This window comes from Gadus morhua, chromosome 20 (genome assembly GCF_902167405.1).
Source record: "Gadus morhua chromosome 20, gadMor3.0, whole genome shotgun sequence".
Taxonomy (NCBI): domain Eukaryota; kingdom Metazoa; phylum Chordata; class Actinopteri; order Gadiformes; family Gadidae; genus Gadus; species Gadus morhua.
This window is the reverse complement of record NC_044067.1, coordinates 16,572,880-16,599,505: the sequence shown is the minus strand read 5'-3', so window position 1 is coordinate 16,599,505 and position 26,626 is coordinate 16,572,880. Positions and strand designations below refer to the sequence as shown.

General features: G+C 46.9%; 1 protein-coding gene across 3 annotated transcripts in view; it reads left to right on the top strand.

Annotated features, from left to right (window-relative positions):
• Positions 1-25,612, top strand: part of nrp2b (neuropilin 2b) — a 98,203-nt gene extending 72,591 nt beyond the window's left edge. The window contains exons 12-18 of one of the 3 annotated variants that reach the window (XM_030343029.1): positions 757-831; positions 1,980-2,132; positions 8,040-8,308; positions 8,492-8,588; positions 10,441-10,473; positions 20,611-20,673; positions 21,978-25,612. In XM_030343029.1, coding sequence (XP_030198889.1) covers positions 757-831; positions 1,980-2,132; positions 8,040-8,308; positions 8,492-8,588; positions 10,441-10,473; positions 20,611-20,673; positions 21,978-22,300 — 1,013 coding nt within the window. In that variant the 3' untranslated portion in view covers positions 22,301-25,612. Of the gene's footprint in view, positions 1-756; positions 832-1,979; positions 2,133-8,039; positions 8,309-8,491; positions 8,589-10,440; positions 10,474-15,112; positions 16,582-20,610; positions 20,674-21,977 lie in introns of those variants that run through there. The other 2 variants (XM_030343030.1, XM_030343028.1) reach the window with 2 other exon arrangements.
• The last annotated feature ends 1,014 nt before the right edge of the window (positions 25,613-26,626 follow it).

Genomic DNA, 26,626 nt, shown 5'->3' with positions numbered 1-26,626 from the left:
GTGTGTGTGTGTGTGTGTGTGTGTGTGTGTGTGTGTGTGTGTGTGTGTGTGTGTGTGTGTGTGTGTGTGTGTGTGTGTGTGTGTGTGTGTGTGTGTCTGTTTGTTTGTGTGTGTGTGTGTGTGCGTGTGCATGTTGGTACGCCCGTGAATCAGTGTGTATGTATGAGTTGGTTTTTGTGTGTTTGTGTGCGTGTGTGTGTGTGTGTGTTTGAGTGTGTGCCAGCCAACTGTGTGTAGTAATGAATGGCATGGCACAGGCATCAGTGAGGTGCCACCTTGGTTCTTAACCCCACTCTGTCATTTTCCCGGGTTCTGCGTTTCGATGCCACCGCCACCAGCAGAAAATTGAACACAGCAGTTTTAAAGAATCTTAAAATCTGTTTTTTCAGTTATTTTTAATATCAATTTATTTATTTATTTTCACATTGATTTGGAGTGTCTGCCAGTTTTGGTTTGAATCATTTTAGAACGAATTGCGTTCAACTGCAGAACACACAGCACTTTGCTGAGAGAGTGAGAGAGTACTGGAATCCCAAGCCAATTCCTCAAAATGTTCCCTCCTTCAGAAAATCTCCAAACAAATATTCCCATTCAGTAGTTCCCTACGACTTCCCCTCCCTCTGTGATTCAATCATGGTCTGCTCTACTCTCACATACTGTACTTCCAGTCGAGATAAACAGTGTGTTCTAACTGTCCATGGTTCTGTAGCCTCCGGTCTTCTAACCTGTTCTCATCTTGTTTTTTTATTTGCACAGAAACCACGACCATACCTGACCCAACCACACCCACCCCACCAAGACCAGAAGAGACCACCGCTCCAATGAGATCCGGTAAACAAAAACACTGCTACTACTGCAATCACTACTACTACCTTTTTGTCTACCATGCTGTTAGTAGTCTTTAGTTATTTACAGAAGCTTTTATCCCAAGCCAGGGCATCATGCTCTCTGGTGCCTACAGGTAGATCCTTTCAGCTGGGAGTTAGACACAGTAACCACAAGATTGCCCCCTTCACACACACACTTTCATGCACAGACACACATCCCCACTCGACTCCACTTCACCGTTTCAAGGTGTGTGGGCCCTCATTATGCCAGAGAGCCCCACGAGGCTTCTGGGATTTGTGGTTTTTCAGAGTTAGCTCCCTGAGGGGAACCCAAGTGAGAGAACGTCTCATTTAACAAGCATTCGTTACAGATGTTTTACAGAAGCACACACACACGCACACACACACACACACACACACACACACACACACACACACACACACACACACACACACACACACACACACACACACACACACACACACACACACACACATTTACATGCACCACAAATCTGCACATATTTAGACACATACAAAGACAAAAAAAATACGCACTCATACGCATATGCACACAGACAAATTCACCAACGTGCACGTTGGGGATGTAGAGTGATATGATTTTTATGGGCATATTTCTGCCATGCGGTAAAAAGGGGATTTTGATTAGTTTCAGGGTGTCGAGTGTACTGTTTGGCAACAGGTGGGGAATTGAAAAAATCTGCTTTCCAATAATTCTGCTGAATAGGCACAATGTGATGAGTTTCACAGAGTTATGATATAAATCAATGTATTAATATTTCCCCCTTTCTTTTTCTCTCTTCCTCCCCTACTTCCAACGATACTTTACTGTATTTTTTTTCTCTCTCCATCTATTTCGGTCGATCTTTATCTGTCTCTCTTCGTCTTCCTCTCTCTCTCTCTCTCGCTCTCTCTCTCTCTCTCTCTCTCTCTCTCTCTCTCTCTCTCTCTCTCTCTCTCTCTCTCTCTCGCTCTCTCTCTCTCTCTCTCTCTCTCTCTCTCTCTCTCTCTCTCTCTCTCTCTCTCTCTCTCTCTCTCTCTCTCTGTCTCTCTCTCTCTCTCTCTCTCTCTCTCTTCTTCTCTCACTCTCTCTATCTCGCTCTCGCTCTCGCTCGCTCTCTCTCTCTCCAGTCACCACTCCCTCTCTGTCGAGTGTGTGTGACTTCGAGCAGAACCTGTGTGGCTGGTTACCTGACCCGAGGTCAGGGGTCACCTGGTCCCTGCGCACGGCCAGCGGAGCGCACGGCCATGGTGGGCACGGCAACGTGGAGGCGGAGCTAGACAGTAAGTCACATGACTGGTCCTGTTGCTGAACAGTTTTCATTCAAGTACATAACTTACGAACAGTTTTATTGGGAATTTTCAGTTTTATCAAAGGTATTGTCAATGCAATTCAAGTAATGAAAAAATGAAAAGATTAACACGGTTTGGATTGATATGGTTGTGTCTGTTTGTGTGTGTATGATTGTCTATGTTCTAAACTTTAGAAGATAGAGAATCATACACACACACATACATACACAAACACACAAAAAAATACATGCACGCACACACAACCACACACACACACACACACCAGATCCTAGAAGTAATTATCCTCCAGCGTCGCTCCTTCCTCTCTCAACTCTCTGCTCATCTCGTGAGGGTATGGAAACTATGGAATCTTCTGGAAAAAGCTCTGCTCAGCTGATTGTAGCTCCGGGTTTGGCTCCCTCTGGCTCCCAGATATTCATCTCTGTGTGTGCGTGGAATGGATGGGTCATCAGATGGCCCGGCCACACTTAACCGCTAACCTTCCCTTCCATGTGGTTTCCCTTCCTCCCCACTCTCCGAGGGGAGGAAATCCAAGACGCATAGGGAAAGGGGGCCGATCCTGGCCTGCTAGTGAACCCCCCCCCGCCCGCCCACACACACACACACACACACGCGCGCGCGCGCACACACACACACACACACACACACACACACACACACACACATATGCCACTCCAGCGTGTCAAGGTGTGTGGGCCCTCATTATACCTGGGAGCCGAACGAGGCTTCTGGGCTTTGTGGTTTTTCAGCGTGAGCCCTCCTGCTATGACTGACTTCAAACCACGTTTACATTTAGCCATTTGACGCTTTTATCCGAAGCCAGTTCATATTTATTTAAAGTTAAAAAGCCCAACCTAGTTTCTTAAACATGCAGCCAGCGGACGGGGCAGTAGTGGTACATGGTGCAAGGTCAAACACGTGCTGCAGATAGCTCAGATTTCAAAGCGCTTTGCTTATTTAGCAGCGGGAAACCCCCCATACCAGCCGGGATATGTGTCTTGCTGAAGGCAGATGGCTTGGTTGGAGAAGGGACAGTAGAAAAGGTAGAAGTGGCTCGTTCCACAGGTTTACGCCTACCTTTATTCAAGTGGATCTCTCCATGCTGTGAGCCACATACTTCAATAGCATTGTTCTTTTGCGACCGGCGGGGTCCCCATGGAGATGAGAAATAACAACTCTGATGATGGAATAAAACCCCCAAAAACATTTCTGACCAATTGCACACAATGTTCACCTGTGGCGATTTTAGCGAGTTACATAATCAGAGGTGCAAGAAATGCAGAAAAATAAGTTTTGTGAGGTTTTTTCTTCTCTTTTAAGTATACTGCTTGCTTTATTTTAGGTCTTTGTTCTGTGTTATTCAGAGTGACGTAGGAACTCGAGGAAATTAGAATGAGATTATTTGATTAGATTATTATCTTTAAAATAATAATGCGTTTCACACAGTTTGGAGATATCAAACTTTGTATTGTAATCCGTTCTGGGTCATACTTTCTCATTAAGGGAGGAATTCGGTTGTGGATCTAAAGCGAGGATCATTATGTGTTGATTAATTAATTTGATAACGTGTAGAAACGACACCACAGAGAGCAGAACAATGATAATTGAAATATCGCTTGGCCCCATTTATCTGTCTGCTTCCTTCCCACAATGTCGCTCTCATTTCTGTCTCTGATATAATCTGTCACACCTCAAGACAAAACCGCAACACCTCCACAAAGTTAGAAAGAAAAAGGTGTAAATACCTTACCTTGTCAAACAGCTTCGGTCTTTAGGTCTGCAGTATCCACCTTGTGACTTCACTTGTGACATCACAGGTGCCAGTGATTAGCGCACCAGTCTGTAGACGGTGACTTCAAGGTTGACATCACAGGTGTGTAAGTGTTGGCAGGTTACATTTTGGTGTCTGTCTCACTTTAGGTATCAACGGCTTCTTACTGCTTAATAAGACTTCTATCCCATACTCTAAAACTAATTGAAGCTAATATCCCTCTTTGATAGTTATTAAGTTTATTTCAGAAGTGAGCTGCTTAACTTAATTTACTCCCCCCCCCCCCCCCCCACACACATACTCCTGTTTTCTCTTTTTGTGTTTCCCCTCCTCTTTACTCCTTGCTTGTTTTTCCCATCTGTCCATCTTTAACCAGAGTTAGGATGGAAAGGCTGTTTTAACCATCACCCATAGAGAAACATATGCTCTCTCGCTCTCTCTCTCTCTCTCTCCCTCTCTGGTTCTCTCTCACACACCACACACACACCACACACACACACACACACACACACACACACACACACACACACACACACACACACACACACACACACACACACACACACACACACACACACACACAGCCCAGAGCGATCAGATAGGTCAGATAACATATTTGACAGAACTGCTGCCTTAGCTTTCCAGCTCTCCCCGAGGCTACAGTAACACACACACACACACACACACACACACACACACACACACACACACACACACACACACACACACACACACACACACACACACACACACACACACACACACACACACACACACACAAACACACACACACACACAGTAAAAACACCCAAACTAACCAAGGTGGATCGACCTTAGCATTAAACACTCAAAGGTGTGTTTCCTATACAGACACATGCATACACACACACACAAAAGCACAGACACACACACACACACACACACAGACACACACACACACACACACACACACACACACACACACACACACACACACACATACACCTTGCCCTGCACCAAGGTTCTTGGTGTATCTGTTGGAGTCATCTTCTTTCTGCTCTACTGAGCAGGGCTTTCATAAACAGACAGGACTGAGACGTAAGTCTTACATCACCTTACCCTGTGTGTGTGAGTGTGTGTGTGTGTGTGTGTGTGTGTGTGTGTGTGTGTGTGTGTGTGTGTGTGTGTGTGTGTGTGTGTGTGTGTGTGTGTGAGTGTGTGTGTGTGTGTGTGTGTGTGTGTGTGTGTGTGTGTGTGTGTGTGTGTGTGTGTGTGTGTGTGTGTGTGTGTGTGTGTGTGTGTGCGTTAGTGTAATTGTCTTGGCCTCCTCCATTTACTTCTGCATTGGACAGTAAGTTGACATAAAGTCTTGTTCTGCAGAGGCATTAGTTTGGCTTTCTGTCTGGGAGCTGTCCTGTAGCACTAACCACATCCCTGACACTTGTCATTGAATACCCTTTTGATTCGCTAAGAGGCTCTACTGAACTGAAACACTTTACCAAACTGAACTCTTAACCAAAGGGATACACTTTAACACACTGAAACATGACCAAAATGAACAGAATTGTTTTACAAAGCTGCTAAACCGATTAGAAAATGTTGAGCAAACTGAAACACAAACTCTTTTCAAAACCGATACATTTTCAGTGAGGTATGTCATAGATCGATCAATCGACAGATAGATAGATAGATAGATAGATTGATTGATTGATTGATAGATAGTCTCACTTTCACAGATAACGGTATGCAAGCTTAGACGCAGACACATCACACAAGACCTAATAATACAATACAAGACAATGCAAAACACCCGAATACTAAATACACAGAAAAAGAGGGAAGTCCTTCAAAGACACCTTTTGTTTGTCACAAAGACAACCACTTGTTCTGTTACAACAAAAGAGAAGAAGGAGATTCTTCTCTTGGTGGTTAAGTCAATTGAAGTGAAAGCCCTCAAACCTGCGATTCAGCTCCGTTATTAAATATCAAAGGAGGGCTTTAACAGAGAGGGAGAGTGAAACTGACGGTCTTTGCGGTCACTAATGTGATAATGACACGTTCCACCTCCTCGCCACAAAGGATGATGGGAGTTACCTGACAGTCTCTCTTTTTATCTACCAAGATGTCAAACTGTCAACCCGTTGTTTTTTTTTAAAGTCACTGCAGCGTCCAAGCCTCTCCACCAGCTGAACCTCCCCCCAACCCCCTTCTCCCTGTCACCGTGGCAACGCCATGGGAGACAACACGAGGCGGTGATAATACCAGTGGCTACAGTAAAAAACCAGGGGAAAGCGCTGCTAAGTGTAATTACTTCGTGCTGTCGTGACTTCAGGGGTGATATCCAATCGTGGTTCTGTTGCAGGGTGCCTCTTCTCCCCCCCCCAACGTAGGCTTTTTCACGACGGGAGTCCACTCATAACCCCCCCCTTTGCCATTTCTTTGGCTTTAACACATTTATTTCCGCCACGTTCTCATAGCAACGTGGAACCTGTCGTGGATGAAAAGTCCCTCCTGTCGGGAAAAATATATATGAGCACAGACTCCCAACGTGCGCACGCCACACTCTTGGACTAGCGTGGGCAAAGATATAAATCACTAGTGTGAGCCCCCTAACTTGCAACGACACACTAACATCCACGCAAACACACACACACACACACACACACACACACACTGACACAACCCTCCGCCCACTCGTCCCCCCTCCCATGGTGGGCTGCTAATTAATTCCCCCCCCTCCGATGGCTGGCCAAGATCAAACACTCTGAGAAAGAGGAACTAGCCCTGTTCTCGAACTGTACCTAATGAGAGACGGACAGACGGGCGCAACGACAGACGGACGGGTGGATCAAGAGTTGGACAGATTTAAAGAGTGAGAGAGTAATGGAGAGAGGAATAGATAAAAACAGGTCATTTGTTTATCTCGCACTGTCCCCTACGCCCTCACCCTCTCCCTCCCTAACCTCTCCCTGGCCCTACCTCCCTCCCCCCTCCCTCCCCGAGGTGTCAGCCAGTGTTGTGTGCATTGATAAGCAGGCTGTTTGCAGCCCCAGCAGATCGCCCATTCTGCTCCTAATAGACAAACAGACTACACTGCTGCAGATGGCTAATGCTTATAGTTGTGCGAAGAGCGCTCTCTCTCTCTCTCTCTCTCTCTCTCTCTCTCTCTCTCTCTCTCTCTCTCTCTCTCTCTCTCTTTCTCTCATTCTCTCCTTTGTTCTCTCTCTCTCTCTCTCTCTCTCTCTCTCTCTCTCTCTCTCTCTCTCTCTCTCTCTCTCTCTCTCTCTCTCTCTCTCTCACTCTCTCGTTCTCTCTCACTCTCTATCACTCGCTTTCTCTCCCTCTCTCTCAATCTCCCTCTCTCTCTCTCTCTCTATCACTCATTCTCTCAGTCTCCCTCTCTCTCTCTCTCTCTCTCTCTCTCTCTCTCTCTCTCTCTCGCTCTCTCACTCTCTCGCTCTCTCTCTCTCTTTCTTTCTCACCTCTCACTCACTCTCACACTACCTCTCACTCGATCTCTCTATCATTCTCATTCTGTTTTATTTCTTGCCATTACATTTTCCTTCTAAACGTCCTTCATAAAAGTCAATTGGATTGGATTAATAATTGAAAGAGAAGTAAAGAACACACAAACACACACACACACACACACACACACACACACACACACACACACACACACACACACACACACACACACACAAACACGCATACAAACACATACACACAAACACACATACACACACAAACACATACAACACACACACACAAACACACACACACACACACACACACACACACACACACACACACACACACACACACACACACACACACACACACAAAACGCTGGAACTGTTGGTTGTGCTAAGTTGCCAAAATTGGACAATGGATGAGGTGGCAGTATTCATAACAAGCGTGGTTAAGGAGGTGTGTGTGTGTGTGTGTGTGTGTGCGCGGCGCAGGGTCTGTGTGTGCGCGGATCCAAGTGGATCACTTTATCAAGTCCATTAGGGGAAACTGAATTCAGAATCTTAGACATCCAATCGCTGTTGATTATGTGGTGCCTTCTGGCCCTAAAGATACGACCCCTGACCTCCTCCCTCCTCCTCCTCCTCCCTCTGCAGACTTCTCCGGTAACTACCTCCACGTGGACGCGGGGGCCCACACGCTGCGGCAGCGTGCCCGCCTGCTGAGCCCCGAGGTGGGGCCAGAGCTGGGCCCGCTCTGCCTGCTCTTCTACTACCAGCTCCAGGGGGAGGCCATGGGGAGCCTGCGGGTGCTGCTGAGGGACAACGACGACGAGGAGACCCCCATCTGGCAGCTGAAGGGGGAGCAGGGCCCCCACTGGAGGGAGGGACGCACCATCCTGCCCCAGAGCCCCAGGGAGTACCAGGTGAGTGGTGCTGAGCGGAGGGTGGTGGTGTGTTAGACCCAGGGGAGAGGGCCAGCTCTGAGGGGGGAAGCGTGTGAGAGATGCGTCCCTGTTGACACTGGATCACATGTGGGCTGCTGAAAGGTATTGATTGTCTCACACTTCTCCCTGGTCTCTCCCCCCCCCCCCCCCCATCCCCTCCAGGTGGTGTTTGAGGGCTTCTTCGAGCATGGCACCAGAGGGCACATCAGGATAGATAACGTCCAGATGAGCAGCAGCATGGACCAGGAGCAGTGCACACGTAAGACTGATCTCTTCATTCCCTCACACATTCCTCCTCCTCTTCATCCATCCATGTATACACCCATCCATCCATGCATCTACTGCATCTACGATTGATCCAGTCCTCAGTTCATCAATTCATTGATATTTCAATTAATTCACCCACTCATCCATCAATCCCTACATTTTTCAGTGCATTTATGTGTCAATTCATCAGTTAATTAATCCATCCATCTAACTCTTCATCAATCTGTCTACTCATGAATTCCATTCCTCTATAGATCCATTCTGGCATCAATCTAACTATTCATCCATCAATTAATCCATTCATTCACCCATTTCTTTATCCATTCATCGTCTGTCATCGTCTGTCTGTCTGTCTGCTGTCTATCTGTTTTAGGCAATCCAATCGTCAGTTGTTTCTGTCTTGTTCGCCTTCACAGCTTCACAGCTTGCTCCCAAAAGACCTCTGAGCTATGTTCTCACTAGAGACCAGAGAAGGAGAGCGAGTGTAAAATATTGTTCATAATGTTTTCCCGTTCACAAAACAACAAGAGAAAGTAGGCCAAACGCAGCCACAGGCCATGGATTGTAATCTATCTTTCATTATATCGCTTTCTCTCTTTTTCTTCATCACCCTGGTTGCTCTTCAGTCCTCCTTCCTTCCCTCTCTCTCTATCGCAACATATTCTCTCAATCTCTCTGTCGCTCACTCTCTCTCTCCGTCTCTCTCTCTCTCTCTAACAGTCCATTTCTCTCTCACCCTCCCAAGTTTTTTTGTTCTCTCCCTCTTTCTCTACTTCAATATCAATTTATTTGTCCTATTATAAACAAAAACAAGCTATAATATAATAAAACTGTACGTGTGGGTGCGTGTGTGTGTTCGTGACACAAGCCCTGGAATGTGTGCGCACGTGCAGTGAGCGTGTGATCCATAAATGTCATTGCTTTTCCAGTAAACAACACTAATCTAAAAGCAACAAGCCTCCAGATACGCCACTGGAATCACCGACCCCGAGACGTATAATTATAACGTAATCACAGGGCAGTGTGATATGAAACACAGCCGGACATCATGACTCCACACTCAACGGAAACGAACGCATTCGCTCACAAACAGCACAAACGCTAATCAAAGACGCGCACGCGAGTTTGCGCGTCTCGACCGTGTACACACATGACCGCGCACGTCGGCCTGTGAGCCGGTCTGTCTGTCCGTCTGTCTGTCAGCCTGTCTCTCTGTTCTCCTCACATCTGTCTCAGATTTTCTTGCCGTTTTGGTTTTTCATTTTCCTTTTTGGTTTCCCGCTCCGTCACCTCCACCATACACCAGGTCGTACGCACTTCAGTAAACCGAACTTCTGTGGACCCTGTCCACCTCATTCGCCCTCTCTCCGTCCCTCTCTCCCCCCCCCCCCCCCCCCCCCCCCCCGCCTCTCCCCCTCCGAAAACCCTCTCGTACTGTTCCCCCACTGCTTTTTCTCTGAGTCATCCCGCCATTAATTCTGTTGCCATTAACCTCGGGCGAGGGACGGAGATAGATCATGACAGAGAGAGCAAGGATGAGGTGACAGGTTGGAAGAGAGCGAGGGTAGGGCAGAGAGATGATGATGTGAGGGAGGAAGGGGAAGGCAGAAAATATATATATAATAAAAAGAAAGGTCAGCATATTGCTATGTGTGTGTGTGAGCAAGAGATTGAACATGTACAATTTCAAGAATTTGGCAATTCTAACCCTAACTCTCTCTCTCTCTCTCTCTCTCTCTCTCTCTCTGTCTCTCTCTCTCTCTCTCTCTCTCTCTCTCTCTCTCTCTCTCTCTCTCTCTCTCTCTCTCTCTCTCTCTCTCTCTCTCTCTCTCTCTCACGAGCAGAGCCCTTCCCAGCCTTCCCTCCAGACATGACTGGTAAGTTCCATTTCCGGTTTCCCTGCTGGACCTACTTCCTGTACCAAACTGTCTGTGCTTCCTGCCTGTCGCTAAACTGAGCTTGCATTGCTACTCTGGGTCAGGGGCACCTTGTTTTGGTCTGTCCTACCCCTTGCTGACACATGTGTGTGAGGGTTGAAAAATGGGTGCTGAGGAGGCTGAATATCGGAAGAGCTCGCCCATATTGGTGTGGTGCAGAGGCTGTGATGGTTGGGTTTAATGCCTTCCTCGTGATACCCCTCTCTCTCTACCTCTCTCTCTTCCTCTTACTCTCCACCTCTCTCTCTCCCGTCTCCCTCTACCTCTCCCTCTACTTTTCTCTCTCTTCCTCTTTTTCTCTCACATCTTTCTCTTTTGTCTCAAATTCAAAATACCCCCCCTCCCCATCTCTGTGACATTGGCACAAGGAGAGAGAGCACCTAGCCATATATCGCTCCAGCATGGCTCCCCCTCTGCATGCTGGACTGAGGCCTTGTTCCTGCGTACCAACCTCCCACCCGCTCTCTCTCTCTCTCTCTGTGACAGCTATTGAGTTATGGAGGTATTGACTGCGAGGCATCCGTCACAAACAGGTTCACCGTCAACATCGGCGGCTGTGAATTATTCATCAGGCACCGGCGCCAATACATCGTTAGGGGTGTGGCCTGGTCCCGAAGGCCCGCCAGCGATCTCCACTCCTTGTTGTTCTCACTCGCGGTGCTGTTTCCCAACGTAAAAATGCTCTCACGTCTCTGGTGAGATGATGAGGAATCTGTCGACGGCGGCGGTGGAACGTTTCCTAATTTAGCAGACGGTTTGGATCCGAGGAGATGCATGTCATTAAGGAGCAGGTGGTAGGAGCTGAGGCCGTCTCGCCGTGGAACGCCTACACGACGGCTGGGGACATCGGGGATCGAACCCCCGGTGCCTCTGGGCTGGCGGTCGATCAGTCTAACCGCCGGGCAGTGCTGTGTGTAACAGCCGAGGCCACACCTTGAGGCTTGCGTCCAATCAGCTGTTGGAGTGACTGAGTGTCTGGGGGACGCGCGGCGCTCTCTGATGGTAATATATGTACGACCGCGGGGGCCGCTTTCTGCCGCGGTGATGTTTAGTGATGCCGGGCCTGTGGCGGGGACACACACACACACACGCACACAGGGATGATTCTAAACAGGGATGGCTGCTTTATTGCTGTGTATGATAAATAAAGGACCACTGGAGCCGGGAGGACAAAGCGCCCTGGGTTTGATACACACTTTCTCCAACTGTTTATTAAAATCGCTCCATCAATTTAATTTAATTTAAGCTCTTTGCTATCTCTGATCCATCCTCTGCCCTCGCACCATATGTGGAGACTGAACCGTCGTAGATTACCTTTCTCTCTCCCTCACTTTCTTTCCTCTGCCATTATGCCTTTCCTCTGCCCAAAATTCCTCGGCCCCTGCAACTCTTTGCTTCTCCGGTGGTTCCTTTCTCTCCTGTGCTTTCCGTTCCTTTTCCTCTGCTTCATCCTCCCCTCCTCCATCCCCATTCCCTCTGTCTTCTTCTTTATTCCCTTCTCTTCTCTCCCCACCTTGGTGTGTGTTGGGTTTATGTCAAGTAAGCAGTAGGTCTGTGTTGGAAAAATATGGAACCCTTTCATTCTTCTTTTATTTTATTCTCCTTGCTTGTCAAGACAAACAAACAGACGACAAACAAACAGAACCCTATACTTGTTGGTGCAGATTGTTGGTGGTCAAAATGACTGCCCTGAGGTCAGTTGTTATAGAGAAACCAAACAAGTTATTTGAGAACAATATCAGTGTATCACAGAAAAGGTTTATTTTTGTGGGATTTATTTTTCATCTTTATTGCTCCCTCTAGTATACTTTATTGTTATTGAGCTTCAGTGTTATTGTGTATAATTCAACAGAACTTACTTATATCTTCAATCATGTGGTGTATATTGTGTGTGTGTGTGTGTGTGTGTGTGTGTGTGTGTGTGTGTGTGTGTGTGTGTGTGTGTGTGTGTGTGTGTGTGTGTGTGTGTGTGTGTGTGTGTGTGTGTGTGTGTGTGTGTGTGTGTGAGCATGTTGCGTGCGTGCGTGTGTCTCTTTGTATGAGTGTGTGTGTGTGTTTGTGTGTGTGTGTGTCTGTGAGATTAAATACTGTCAGGATGCAGAGTAGATATTTGGCATCTTATATTGTCTTTCCACTGCACTAAAATAGAATCAGTCACTGAAAAAATACCTCTTAGTTCATTTTGGCTCAAAGTCTAAGTCATTAGACAAATTGGGCTATGATGACAGCTAGCATTGCTAACTGGTATCGTATAGCCTTTACTCACTCATCGCAGAAGCGAGCGATGCTAACTGTTGATGTTAAATAGTATCGTATAGCTTGTACTCACTCATCCAATAAGCGAGCGATGCTAACTGTTGATGCTAGCTGGTATCGTATAGCCTGTACTCACTCATCTCATAAGCGAGCGATGCTAACTGTTGATGCTAGCTGGTATCGTATAGCCTGTACTCACTCATCTCATAAGCGAGCGATGCTAACTGTTGATGCTAGCTGGTATCGTATAGCCGGTATCCACTCATTTCATAATACGGTCCAGAGAGGTTTGCTAATTATGTGTGAAAGAACAGTGAGACCAATGGAAATGGATCTTATTTCTTATACGATGGGGTAGCCAAAGTTGAACATGTTGAGAATATACTAAATATGTGCCAGCGGTTTAATAGCTGGGCGGTTGTGGTCAGCATTGCTTGAGCTAGATTTGTTGAGCAACATAACAGGACTTTTGTTCCTTAAATGTTGCTTTGATATGCTATGATAAAGTCTATCTATCCTTTAACTTTACAGATGAAATGAATTGTTGCTCGGGTTATTTCTTGATCTGTCTCAAGCTGTTCCGTGACAACAGAAGGAGATGCATTTAGTTTAAACATTCTTAAAAAAGAACGTAATATACTCAAAATACACAGCGTATGCCGGTTAGACCTACCTCAAACCCAAGCATGTCCTTGTCCAGTTTGTAATTATGGTTCATCGGTTGCGCCTTCTTTTAACTGCAGTAAACCCAGAGCATCTTGACCACCATGGAACTTTGTTGGATCTCGATCGAGAAAGCATTTGGCTTGTGGCAAGAAATGGCTGGCAGTCTGACCGATTTTGCATGATGGTGCAAAAGCGCACACACACACACACACACAAACAATAGCGAGTATATTATGCTAATTTCCCACAAGGAAGAATTCTCTCACAACCTGACCCCCCACGGTTAATCCTGCATTAAACGCACCTTATCCCATGAAACAGGAAATCTCCTCTATCAAGAGGGTTTCCTGCACATAGATAGATTAGTGTTCATGGAGGAAAGTTAAAAGTGTCTTTTAATCCCTTCTTCAACGGGCCACTCTGCAACAGAGCTCCCATGTAGTTTTCTCTCTCACCAGAGTACCCGCTCAGATCTGAAGAAGCATAAAAGGGTGGATGTTTTAGTAAATGTGTGGCGAGGACGACAGCGCAGGCTCTCTTAACGCACAGCTTTACAATCAGAAGGCAGAGGAGACTGTGAGCGTGCTCCAGGTTCTGAGTCTCTATGGTGCGTTTGAATGCTTTACTTTTATCCACTTTTTCCTTCTGTGGTTCAGTCTCTTTCATTAGACTTATTTTTTTCTCCTTTCATTTAATGCAGGATTAAATATATCATCACTGGATTACTCCTTCTCATGCTCTCTGGCCCGGCTCTGTCTTTCTCTTCCTCGTTCTCTCTCTTTCTCTCTCCCGCTCTCTCTTTTTCTGTCTCTGTCTCTGTCTCTGTCTCTCTCTCTCTGTCTCTCTCTCTCTCTCTCTCTCTCTCTCTCTCTCTCTCTCTCTCTCTCTCTCTCTCTCTCTCTCTCTCTCTCTATCCTTCTCTGTCTCGGTCGCTCTCCCTCCTCTCTCTCTTCATCTCATGTTGGCTCTTTCACCTTTCACTTGTGATTCCTTTTCATTCCACTTTCTGCTGGCTTCCTCTGCGTTTCTCCTCTCTTCTCTCTCGGTTCCATTTCTTCGTTTTAACTCCAGCCCAACGTCCCACATATCTTAAAACAATGACCTCACTGCCCCTCCGCCCACACTGCTCCTCATTCAGATCTGGAATGATGCGTTCGCTGCCTAACTACGGCTTTGCACCGACCAATCAAATCCTGCGGTTTCAGCATGGCATGACTCTGTAAATGTGCAGCTAATGCCTGCGCTTTCCACGTTGACAAAAGCACTACGTGTCACAGATTATAAAATAAAGTAGTAAGCAGTATGCAGTTGACCTTATGAGAATTGTTGTCCTGAGCTAAATGTACAACACCATTTTGATTGCTGGTGCTGACGTGTCTAAATGTATTAATAAAGAGGCTCCTGATTATGTTTAAAGAAGTTAACATTCTGCCTAGCAACCTTCACACGTCAGACATTAACATTGAACTTGTCAACTGCGGGACAGATCTGCTCACTGATCCCATTGCTTATTAACTATAACTTCCTAGCTGCTTAGTGACTGTAATGCAGTCATTATGAACTTTTTAGGGCAGGGTATTATAAGCAACCGTGCACCCTGCATAGCTGCCTGACCCCGCCGCTAGGCCCACCTGTAATGTGTCCTCCTGCCCTCCAGGGGGAGCCATGTGTGGGACGGAGCCCACCGTGAACACTATGGCGGCGCGGTCCGCCCCGGCCTATTGGTTCTTTGTGTTGGTGGGGGGCGGGGCCCTGTTGCTGCTCACCGCGGTCACGCTGCTGACGGTGCTGTGCTGCCATCGCTGCTACCTGGCCAACAAGAAGCAGAGCAGGACCACCTGTAGCCACCTCCACCACCACCACTCAGTGCTGTACCACGACAACGAGCTCCGCCCCCTCCACCACCAACACGCGTACCAACAGCCCCAGGGCCCGCCCGCCTACCCGGGGTACCGCCCCAGACAGCCGCCCCAGTCCCTGCAGCAGCAGCAGACTCTGCAGCAGCTCCCCGCCCCCGGCCCGCAGTGCGTGTTCCTGCCCAGTGCCCCCGCCCTGCCCAGCCTGGAGTCCATGCTCAACATCCGCTTGGACAAGGACGAACTGTACGACTCTGTGTGTTAAAGATCGGCTGCTACTGCTGCTGTCTGTGGCGGCGGTGGCGCTGGTGGACATGTTCAGAGCATTTTTAGCCTCCTGTTTCGAGAGGGGTATCCCTTGGATACAAAGGGGTCGAAGGTCGGTGGGGATCCCTGGGTTGACCCGTAGAAGGAAGGGATTGTCACACTGACGTGTGTTTTGGCGCACAGAACTGCAGTACTCCCTGTACACTCAGGGGGGCGTCGAGAAAAAGTGCTACAATGCACCATTACGAGTGAGACTTGATGGGACGTATCACAGCTATGAGTAGTTTTGAAGTGTGTGTGTGCCGGTGGGGAGAATTTATAGATAGAGAATTAAAATGACACAGTGGTTGATGCGCCGTAGCGGTTAAACAAAGACCATACGATTTATTGATGACAGGGAGCAGCTGGGCATGCAATGAACAGATGGACTGACACTGGCTTGATGTTGGCACACACACATTCATACACATACACATAGACTCTCACTCACACACACACACACACACACACACACACACACACACACACACACACACACACACACACACACACACACACACACACACACACACACACACACTCACATTTTCCACACCTGACAGGTAGGTTATTCATAGAGGAGTAAGACACACCTGTGGGGGGGATTTGATATTTTCTTGGACGTGAAGGATTTTCTGAAAAAGAGATGCCCAGTCTGATCTGTGGCTTGTTAGCTGTCAAACAAGGAACTAGACACGCCATGTTGTTTTTAGGAATTAACTAGAGGATGGGATGGGCTGGAAGGGGGAGAGAGAGAGAGAATACATTTGTGTGTGTATGAGTATGACACTGCACAATACAGCCACTTTGGGACAGTGTGTACAGACAAGTGTGTGTGTATGTGACTGTACGTGTGCTCATCGTACCTTCAAACAATGTGTGGTTGTATTGTTCTGGGGGAATCTGGCTCCCTCAGCCATGACATATAGTATATCAAGATATATAAAAGAAAACATTTTCCCGATGCTTTTACCATTTGTGCCATTTTTTTGTGCTATTTCATTCGGATTGAAAACCCAATTTTTTCCCTTCTCTCATAGAATGCCCTTTCTGCTTTATTATCCTAATGCATTTTCAGCTGGTTACTGCTTATGTAGCCATATTGTGCCCTTTCAGACTCTCCCTCTGTCTCTCCCTCTCTCTCTGTCTCTGTCTCCCCCGTCTCCCCCTCTCTCTCTCTATGATTTACATATAATATGCGTCAGTGTGGCAGCTTAATGCCTCACCCTAATCAATGAGGGTCTTTAGCACAAACACAGAAATGATATATGATACGTGTTTATGTTGTGCTGCCGTTGCAGGTTTACTCAAATGGTTCTTTATTTCTTTCTGTCTTTCTCTATTTATTTCTGTCTTGTTAGCCTTGCACACACACACACACACACACACGCACACGCACACACAAAACAATACACGCACACACATACACACACACACACACACAAGCATAGTCTCTACCAAAGTCCCGCTTTACTCTCACACACACACACACACACACACACACACACACACACACACACACACATCCACACACACACACACACACACACACACACACACACACACACACACACGCGCACGCGCGCACACACACACACACACACACACACACACACACACATACAAACACACTCTCTAAAGTCCCAGCTCTCTTTCTCTCTTTTTCTCTTTCTTTCTCTCTTGCTCACTCTCTCTCACACACACACACACACACACACACACACACACACACACACACACACACACACACACACACACACACACACACACACACACACACACACACACACACACACACACACACACACTGCCCCCCTGTCGATTTCGGCTCGATTTGGAGCAGGCGTTGGCACCTTGTCACACAGTGCTTTTAAATCAGCGGCCCACGCCTCTTACGTCTCCGTCACAGATTGCTTTGAGACCCTTTAATATTTCTAATTAGTTAATGGAACACATTGCCTTTATGAAATCCTGCAGTAAGCATTTCCAGGCTGGCTGTTTTTTCCTTCCCCCGTCCGCCCCGCGTCTCCCTGCCTTCCCTCCGCTCCTCCTACAAAATATTAACGAGTGTAAGCACTCCACGGGGTCCTCGGCCCCTTCAGGACGGGGGCACACCGTGCTAAAGAGCCATCCACAGCTGTGCCTGAATAGAAAAAAAAGAATAGAAAAAGTCCCCGTCCCCCCCTTTTCATTCTTGCGGTTAGTAATTGGCGAGGGGGGGGGGGGGGGGGGGGTTTAATCTGCTCTGGGCTGCGAGCGCTGCTTCCCTCTCCGGGTGCTCCGCCCGCCGGCTCACCGCCAGCGTCGTTAGAAAGTGTTCAACCGTCTTCCTCCTCAGAGTTTAGCTCCTTTACTTTCTATCTGCTCGCTTTCATCATCTCCGCCTCTCGTCGCTGGGCTTTTAACATATTGCTGGGGAGGGGGGGGGTTGGGGAGGGGGGTTCAGACACGTGCCAGGTGAGAAGGTAGCCTGGGGGCTGTAAGGGAAGTGGGGGGATGGTCTTTGGGTTAGCGTGGTACCCCACCCACAATGAGATCAGACCCAGGGAACACAGACGGCTCAATCAGGGTTCAGGCCAGCTCCTTTGGATGGTGCTGCATTTGATCAAACAGATGACTGGAGATGATTCAACGTTCATGCCTGTAATATAAATAGATGGAGGCTCCCGCTCCTTCTGGGTGGTGGTGGTCGGGGTGGGAGGTTGATGCGCGTATTATGCAGGAATGATGGCGAAATGTAATTCATGTTAAGTATATGTTTAAAGACCCCCCCCCTCAGGACATAATGAAGTTCGTAATCTGCAGGAGTGCACTGATCATCTCTCTCTCTCATTCACTCTCTCTTTCTCACTCTCATCGCTCTATCTATCTCTCACACTCTCTCTCTCGCTTTCTCTCCAATGTGCACTCAGTCCTTCTGGTTTAATATGGCTGCGTTAATTATCTCTCGCTAGCGCTTTCTCTCTACCTCTATATTTTTCGCTGTCGCCCCTAGTTAAATATGGTTTTGTGAGCTCTCTTCCTGTCTTTTATGATCTATCTAGTTTCATCTGGTTTTGTCTGGATCAACTGCCTTGTTTTATTTGACAATGTTTTGTTGTTTGTTTTTCACTACCAGAATCACTGTTGGTAACCTATAACCTTTGACCTTACTTCTAAAAGATGAGGCACATCCGATGATTGCCTATCTGGTGTTTACAGTCCTATTCTTATTTTGTGACTCTATGCCTTATTTGAAGATGTTGATATTGTTCTTATTTCGTAAGTATTGCTCTAAGAGTGTCTTGTGCACGACTGACAAGGGTTAGAGTCAGATATGATGTATGACATATCTATAACTGATCATATACGGCATAATGATGATACAGGGGATTTGGTTGAGTGCTATGTATGCACCCACCAGCACAGCTCTTTGATAAACTGGAAGCACTTTGGTCTGCCTTTGTGAATGTGAGGCCTTGACTCTGACCAGCTCCTCAGCAACCTGATTGTTGATACCTTTTTCATACTGTTATCATTCATTTTCACTAAGTGGCCTCCAAATAATAAGTCCCAAAAAGTATTGTCCGCCTGACTTACTGATACTTAATGTAGTGTTACCCACTGAGCGATGAATCATTGCAATAACTTAGACATACGTCAATCAATTATTGAAATGAGCATTGACCTTGGGCTAAATAATCAAGGTGAGGGGTTAAAGGTCATTTTTAGGTTTGATATTTGGCAAATCATGGTTTATGTATCTTCTCCTGTTTCAACTTTGATTTGACCTCACCGTATTTCATCTTTGTTAATTAAGAAATTGTAAATTTTGTCTATTTTCCATGGCATTTAAGTGCATTTATTTGTATTTGTATGTTTAAAGTGATTGCGGATAACTATAGATACCAGTGCCTGTATATTCTTACAGTGTTTTATGAAGAAATACGTCTTTATCGCACTTAGGGAAACGAAGTCGAACACAGTCTTTTTTATCTCCATCAAATTAGTTTCTCATGCCTTATCTTTTGAATATTTATTACTTTTTATTTTCATAATGCAACAATGGTTCCTTTAGCACTGGAAGCAACCTACTGTCTGCTGCCCCTGGATATTGCTCTTTTCTTTGAAAAAGAGCAAAATTATAATATAAATGTCCTTAAATAGAGGCTGATTTGAACCGAATGGAGCACCAAACCCTGCCTGGTCTTGCACCTCAGCCCGTCCTAGAGATATGAAGCTGTCTTCTAGCCTGTTTACATGCTGTGGTCTTGGAACTAAAGTAACTCAAATGTACGGAATGGAATGGTAATAAAATGTGATATTTTTCTATGAAACACCTTGAATGGGTTTATTTTTGAAGGGAACTTTCCTTCCCCCCGCTCTGTCGGTCCCTCTCCCCCCCCCCCCCCCCCCCCCCCCCTCTCTCCCTCTCTCTCTCTCTCTCTCTCTCTCTCTCTCTCTCTCCCTCTCTGTCTCTCCCTCTCTCTCTCTCTCTCTCTCTCTCTCTCTCTCTCTCTCTCTCTCTCGCTCTCTCCCTCCCACCCCCCTCTCTCTTTCTCTCTCTCTCCCCCTCTCTCCCTCTCTTTCTCTTTGAATGAATGAAGATCTAGACGATGCTTATCACATAATGAAACTCTCTGGATAAGGGTCAGGCTCGCTCCTATCTCTCTTTTTTGATACAGCAAATAAGGGGAATAATGGCGGCTTCCCGCCACGGTACAGAGGACTCCCACCGAGCGTCACTCAGGTGTGCTTGATGCTGTCGAGTAAATACCTCCCTCTAAGAAGTGGTTTCGGTGTAAAGAACTGTGTGTGAGGTGGGCGTCAGATAGCCATCGCTTGGCAGCAGATAGGGTAGTTTGACGCCTTACCGGGCCGCGAAGGCATGCTCTTGACATAACACGAGATTGGGTCCGGGAGTTATCACCTTCTGTTGTTGACTCTGTGAAGTTCTCTGTGCTCCCCTGTTCTCCTCAAGGCTCAACCTTGTTTTCCTTTCTCTCCTTGGCAGATCCAAGACCTATTGACTTTGGAAAAGACACTGTTTTCAACCAGAAACCCCGCTTCAACGGAGGTGAGGCTCCGGTTACAACGCAAACACTTAATCGCGCCACCTCCTCTCCTCTCCGCATCAATCCTCTTCTCCCTCGCCGCTCTCGGCCACCTTCTCCTCCTCCTCTCTCCTTCACTTCTTCCTTTCTGTTGTTCATTTTCACAGTAAGATTACATGGCTAGGCCGGAGAGAGTCCTCGATAAGCCTCATTAGGAGCAGGCTAGCATTAGCTCTGTTTCAGGACTAATTCTACACTTCTCCTTCGTAGAAGTAGCCCCTGAGCAAAGCTAATTCTGCATAGCACTAGCCCTGGAGCAGCGTTAGGTCAGAGAAGGGCTAAAGCTATGCAGTTTTAGCCCTGGAGCAGAGCTAAAGCTACATAGCGTCATCCCAGAAACAGAGCTAATGCTACATCGTGTGAACCATGCTGTCCAGCTTTGCCTCTGGCTCTCCATGTTTAAGCTTTGTTACAACAAAAACCAAGCCTCTGGCTACATACAGAGTCAGGTCTATTTAAGTGTGTGTGTGCGTGTGCGTGTGCGTGTGTGTGTGTGTGTGCGTGAGTGTTTGAGAACCAAGAAAGACAGGCACGTTCCCTCTGGGCATCTGGGAAAAAAACCTGCTGTCTCTAACAATCAGTTTATTTCATGTGTATGTGTGGCTGTGTGTGTGTGTGTGTTGCACACTCCTTAAAAGGAGTTTAATCAAGTCTCTTGACGGGAACAACAGAGAACACTTCGTTCTCGGCTTCAATCTTACTCTTATTTACTATGTTTACTTCCCTAAATGCAGTCCTTTACTGGCTTGTTCACGTGTCTAATACATAACACATTAGACATTTTGTGGGATAGCTTAGCGTGATTTTTTTTGTGTTTAAAATCGTTTAAGCTATGGCCCTTCGTAGATCACTATGCATTATTCATGTGTTATTAATAAAGAAAGAAAGACTTTCACAATGTTTGCAGTCCACCTGCTGCAAGATGGTCTAGCCCCTACCTCTAGTCCTTACCTACATGTCATTTAATCAATCCACTTTGTTGAGCAATTGCAGCATGCTCTGTATATATTCTGTTATATTGCAGTCCCTATACTTGCCAATAGCTGACTGTGCACAAGGACCTGCGTCTGGTTACTGACTAGTGACACTGAGCTCACAACATGGTTCACATCAGTTTGTCGGGATTCACAAAAGGCTGCCTCCAAAAGATTATTGAACACAATGTTAAAATGAATCCACTCCAGTTTGAGAGGAATAGAACCCTCTGCTAAACACCAAGTACCAAACGTTAACCCATCCTCCCCCCCCCCCCCCCCCCCCTTCCCAGGCTACGTCTTTCCGGGATGGCCGCCCTCCTCTTCCACCCCGTCGTCGGCGGACCCGCCCTCGGTGACCCTGGTGTCGGAGAAGGACAAGGACAACGCCTGGCTGTACTCCCTGGACCCCATCCTGCTCACCATCATCGTGATGAGCTCCCTGGGCGTGGTGCTGGGCGCCGTGTGCGCCGGCATGCTGCTCTACTGCACCTGCTCCTACAGCGGCCTGTCCTCCCGCTCCTCCACCACCCTGGAGAACTACAACTTTGAGCTGTACGACGGCATCAAGCACAAGGTGAAGATCAACCAGCAGAGGTGTTGCTCTGAGGCGTGAGCGGGCGGGCGGACAGAGCAGCCCCCCCCACCCCCACCCCACGGGGGTCTCATGGTGAGGGCTGAGGGTGGAGGAGTGGATGGTTGGACAAAGGACTGATGAAGGGGGAGGAGGGCGTGGATGAGGGAAACGTCCGACATGTGTTTGCTACGTCTGCTCCTGTGATTGTAAAGGATGGGAGTCCTTTTTTGTGTACGCCTCATGATGGAACCGAAGCAGCACTACTTAGATGAGTCTCAACGGCCACCTCAACCAACCCGCCCAATTGCTGGCCCCTCACCCCGCAAGGCCCCGCTGGTTTTGATGTCCGAAGGGGGAGAACTTTTGAATGCCAACCTCCTCCTTCTCCTTTGCTGTTGATGTCTGATGGGGGGGAAAGACTTTGAGCTCTGTTAAACCCTGACCTTCTCATGTGCCAAGTGTATGGAGTCCCACCCCCTCCCCCTCCCCCCTTGCGCCTGCCCACCCTCACCTGCTTTTAGGCCTCAATCGGGGTGGGGGAGAGTGACTGGATGGATTACCCCCTCTTGCCAACTCCCCAGCTCCTCCTCTGCCTGCAGGAGAGAGTCTGCTTGATGATTAAAGAATAAAAAAGCCTGTGAATGAATGAAGGAATGAATAACATGAATGACAACTTGAACGACCAGCATTGAAATGCAAACCCACCGGCCAGCAGAAGTCGGTAAAATTGTGACAATCTGGGTGCTTGGACCTTGGGCTAACATGCCAATAGAGTTCTCCAGTAGAGTTCTCCAGTAGAGGTCTCCAGTTTAGTTCTCCAATAGAGCTCTCTGATAGAGGACTCTGACATGGACTTTCTTGGAAAGAACTAATGCTAGTAGTCCTCATCCACTTGAATTTCAACGTTTGCCAATGATGACGAGAAGAAAGATTCAAAGGTCCACCTCAGACTGCAACGGAAGCCTTTGGTACTTCTCCCAATGGACCTTTTAGTGTGGGTTCATTCCATTCAACTCCATATCAAACGAATGCCTATCCCCCTCGCTTAAACATGTCATGATAATGACAGTAACCACAACATTTATAACAACACAACTCAAACGAATCCAGATTTCTGAGAGTGAAAACCTGATGAAATGATGAAACATCGATGTCTGTTTGTTTGTTGAAGGCAGTTAATAAATATGAGTTCTATCAGTTTGAAAAGCCGGGAGTACATTAGCATGTCGGTTAGCTTACTAGCGGTGCTCGCTCGCTACTTGTTCGGTCTGCGCTTCGTGAAAAACCAGTGGCATAGAAGAGTGATGGTGATTGTTTGGTTGTTTTCTGTTTTGTTTTAGCATTGTGTCTCTTTAAAAAAATGAAAATTTAAAAGACAAACCAGCTTCAGTTTTTGTAACCGCCCTGTAGGATATTTTTCGCCATTTTTAGACATACCTTTATTTTTTAGTTGAGCACGATCCATTGTCACGTCATTGCTCATGGACGTCACTGTTTCTTGATTTATCTTCTTTTGTTTAACACATTTTCTGTTAGAAACAATCAGTTTAAAGATAAAGTAGACGAGTAAAGGAAATGAAAGACAGAAATCTATCGAAATCTAACATGCTGTTATGAAGTCCTGCTTTAGATCCAGTATTCTAGAGTTTGTGTTTGATATATATATATATATACATATATCTATTTTTATTTCTTGATTTTTGACTGTATGAGCGGCCGACATTATACAACACATTGGTCAGATACTGTGTGAACAAACTGCCAGTGATTGTTTTATCGCAACCTATGGATTGCCAATGAGCTGAAACAGTGTTCAAGTTTCCTTTAGTGGTGGTGTTGGTGGAGTGACACCCACCCGACAACTCCCACCCCTTTCCACCCCCTGGTCCCTGAACAGGGGGCCGATGGAGTTGGAGCAGGCCCCAGAAGCGGAGGTGTTTCTTTGGACGCACACACACAAGCGAGCCTTAAGCTGACCTACAGTACAACGCTGTATCGGATGAGAGCCATGGTGAACAGCCAGTGCCGCTGGAGGAAGGCTACTAGGGCCTCCACTGACGGAGCAACACACAGACAGAAACACGGACACACACTGACACACAGACACACACTGATGCAGCGGGAGTCACACAGACAGGCACGCAGACAGACGGGGCAGACTGAGAGAAGTTTGGATCGGAAAGAGAGAGACGTAAAGGGAGAGTGAGACACGAACGGGTTGCGAGACACTCACAGAACATAAACAGACCAGTAGGGCGAAAGGAAAAGCCAGTATGCCCATCAGTTAGAGAGAAAGAGACAGGAAAACAAACAGGTTAAAGCTAAGTAAACCCCGACCTGGGCTTAATGATTCACATCCAGACATGTTTTGTAAACTATAAGGGAGAGTAGATCTCCTTGTGTTGATCTTTAAAACGAGAGGAGATAATGAAAGATGATGATTAGCATTAGAGTGAGAAAGAGGGGGGATTGAAGACTGTACACAATACATTCATAATTCCCATTCTCTCTGACTCTCTACCTCACTCTCACTCTCTCTCTCTCTCTCTCACTCTCTCCATTCAAGGGCATGTAACTCTATAGGCGGCAGTTCTACTTTGGCCAAGTTAAAGGATGGAAGGATGGGATTATGAAGGGGCGTTGAAGGATGGAGAGAGGGATGGAGAGAGTGAGGGAGAGATGGAGAACATTGGGTTCATCGTGCTAAGCTTTCATTTGACTGTGGCAGACTGTTCTATCCAAGTGCCTTGGAGCCACTTTCTCCTCTCCCCCACTCAACTTCTGAACTTTATCTCTCTCTCCTCTCTCTCTCTTTCGCTCTCTCACAGTCTCTCTCCCTCTCTCCCGCTCTCTCTCAGTATCTCTCTGCCTCTCTCTGCTCCTTCCCTTTTCCTCTATTTCATGATCCACCATTCCATACATTAACCTACGTTACACGCACACACAAACTCTCTCTCGCTCTCACTCTCTCGCTCTCTCTCTCTCGCTCACTCTCTCTATCTCTCTTTCGCTCCGTCCCTCTCTCTCCTGCCTGGTGTGGCTGATTCTCGCTTTCGTTTTTTGATACCCAGATAGTTTTATCAGTTCTGTTCTGATGGACGCACACACACATTCATGTACACCATTCATACCCACACACACACACACACACACACACACACACACACACACACACACACACACACACACACACACACACACACACACACACACACACACAAACACACAGATGGGCGCTCCCATACACCCCCAGCACTGGCTACATCACTCAAACAGTTGTTTGTAGACTTTGTACAGAAATATTTCCTTTTTTAATGTTATTATTATTTAATAAAGCTTAAATGAAATAAATTATGCTTCCTTCTGTGTCTTTCGTGATATTTGCGTGAGTGTGTGTGTGTGTGTGTGTGTGTGTGTGTGTGTGTGTGTGTGTGTGTGTGTGTGTGTGTGTGTGTGTGTGTGTGTGTGTGTGTGTGTGTGTGTGTGTGTGTGTGTGTGTGTGTGTTTTTGTGTGCATGCAAAGCATGCATGCATGTACTCTATAATAATCACTATGTCCAATTTGTGTTTGAAGTACTTTCTAAGAATCTCCTGTGTGTATATTTGGCATGGAATTTGTTTGCAGGGTATGACAAGGTGCATGTGTGTGTGTGTGTGTGTGTATGTTTAATTAAAGTAGAGCGCCACAAAGTCTACTCTGGGCCCTTTGCTAATTTAGGTCATGTGGTCAAACACACATACACCTCTCCGTACACATGCACACACACACACACACACACACACACACACACACACACACATACTGCCTGTAAACACATACCATGCCAATCAGGCTCTATATTAACTTTAAAGGCCCTCGGAACATCAAAGGCCTGCAGCGCTAAAGGCCCAGCATTCATCTGGCCATTCTCTCTTCCTTCACACTCTCCCCTTCCTTCCTCTCTGCTCCCTCCTTCCTTCCTCTATGCTCCCTCCTTCCTTCCTCCACTCTGCCTCCTTTCTTCTTCTAATCACCCACCACCCTTTCTTCTGTCCTTCCGTGCCGCCATTTTTCATTTCCTCCTTCATTCCTCCCTCTCCTCCTCTCCTAACTTCCTCCTTCCATCGCTTCCATCCCTTCCATCTCTTCCATCTCTTCCTCTACCTTCCTTCATTCTCCTCATAGTAAATTCCTTCCTTTCTAATCTACTCTCTTTCTCTAAACATTTACCGAAGCCAAGTCAAGTAAAGTTCAATTGTATCGTCCATAATCACGTTAAGAGCCTCCTGGCTCGCTAATCTGATGTTAACCTCTCCCTGCACTTTATACCTACCCTCCTCCTCTGTTTCCTCCTCTCTTTCCATCTCCCTCCCATCCCTCTCGCT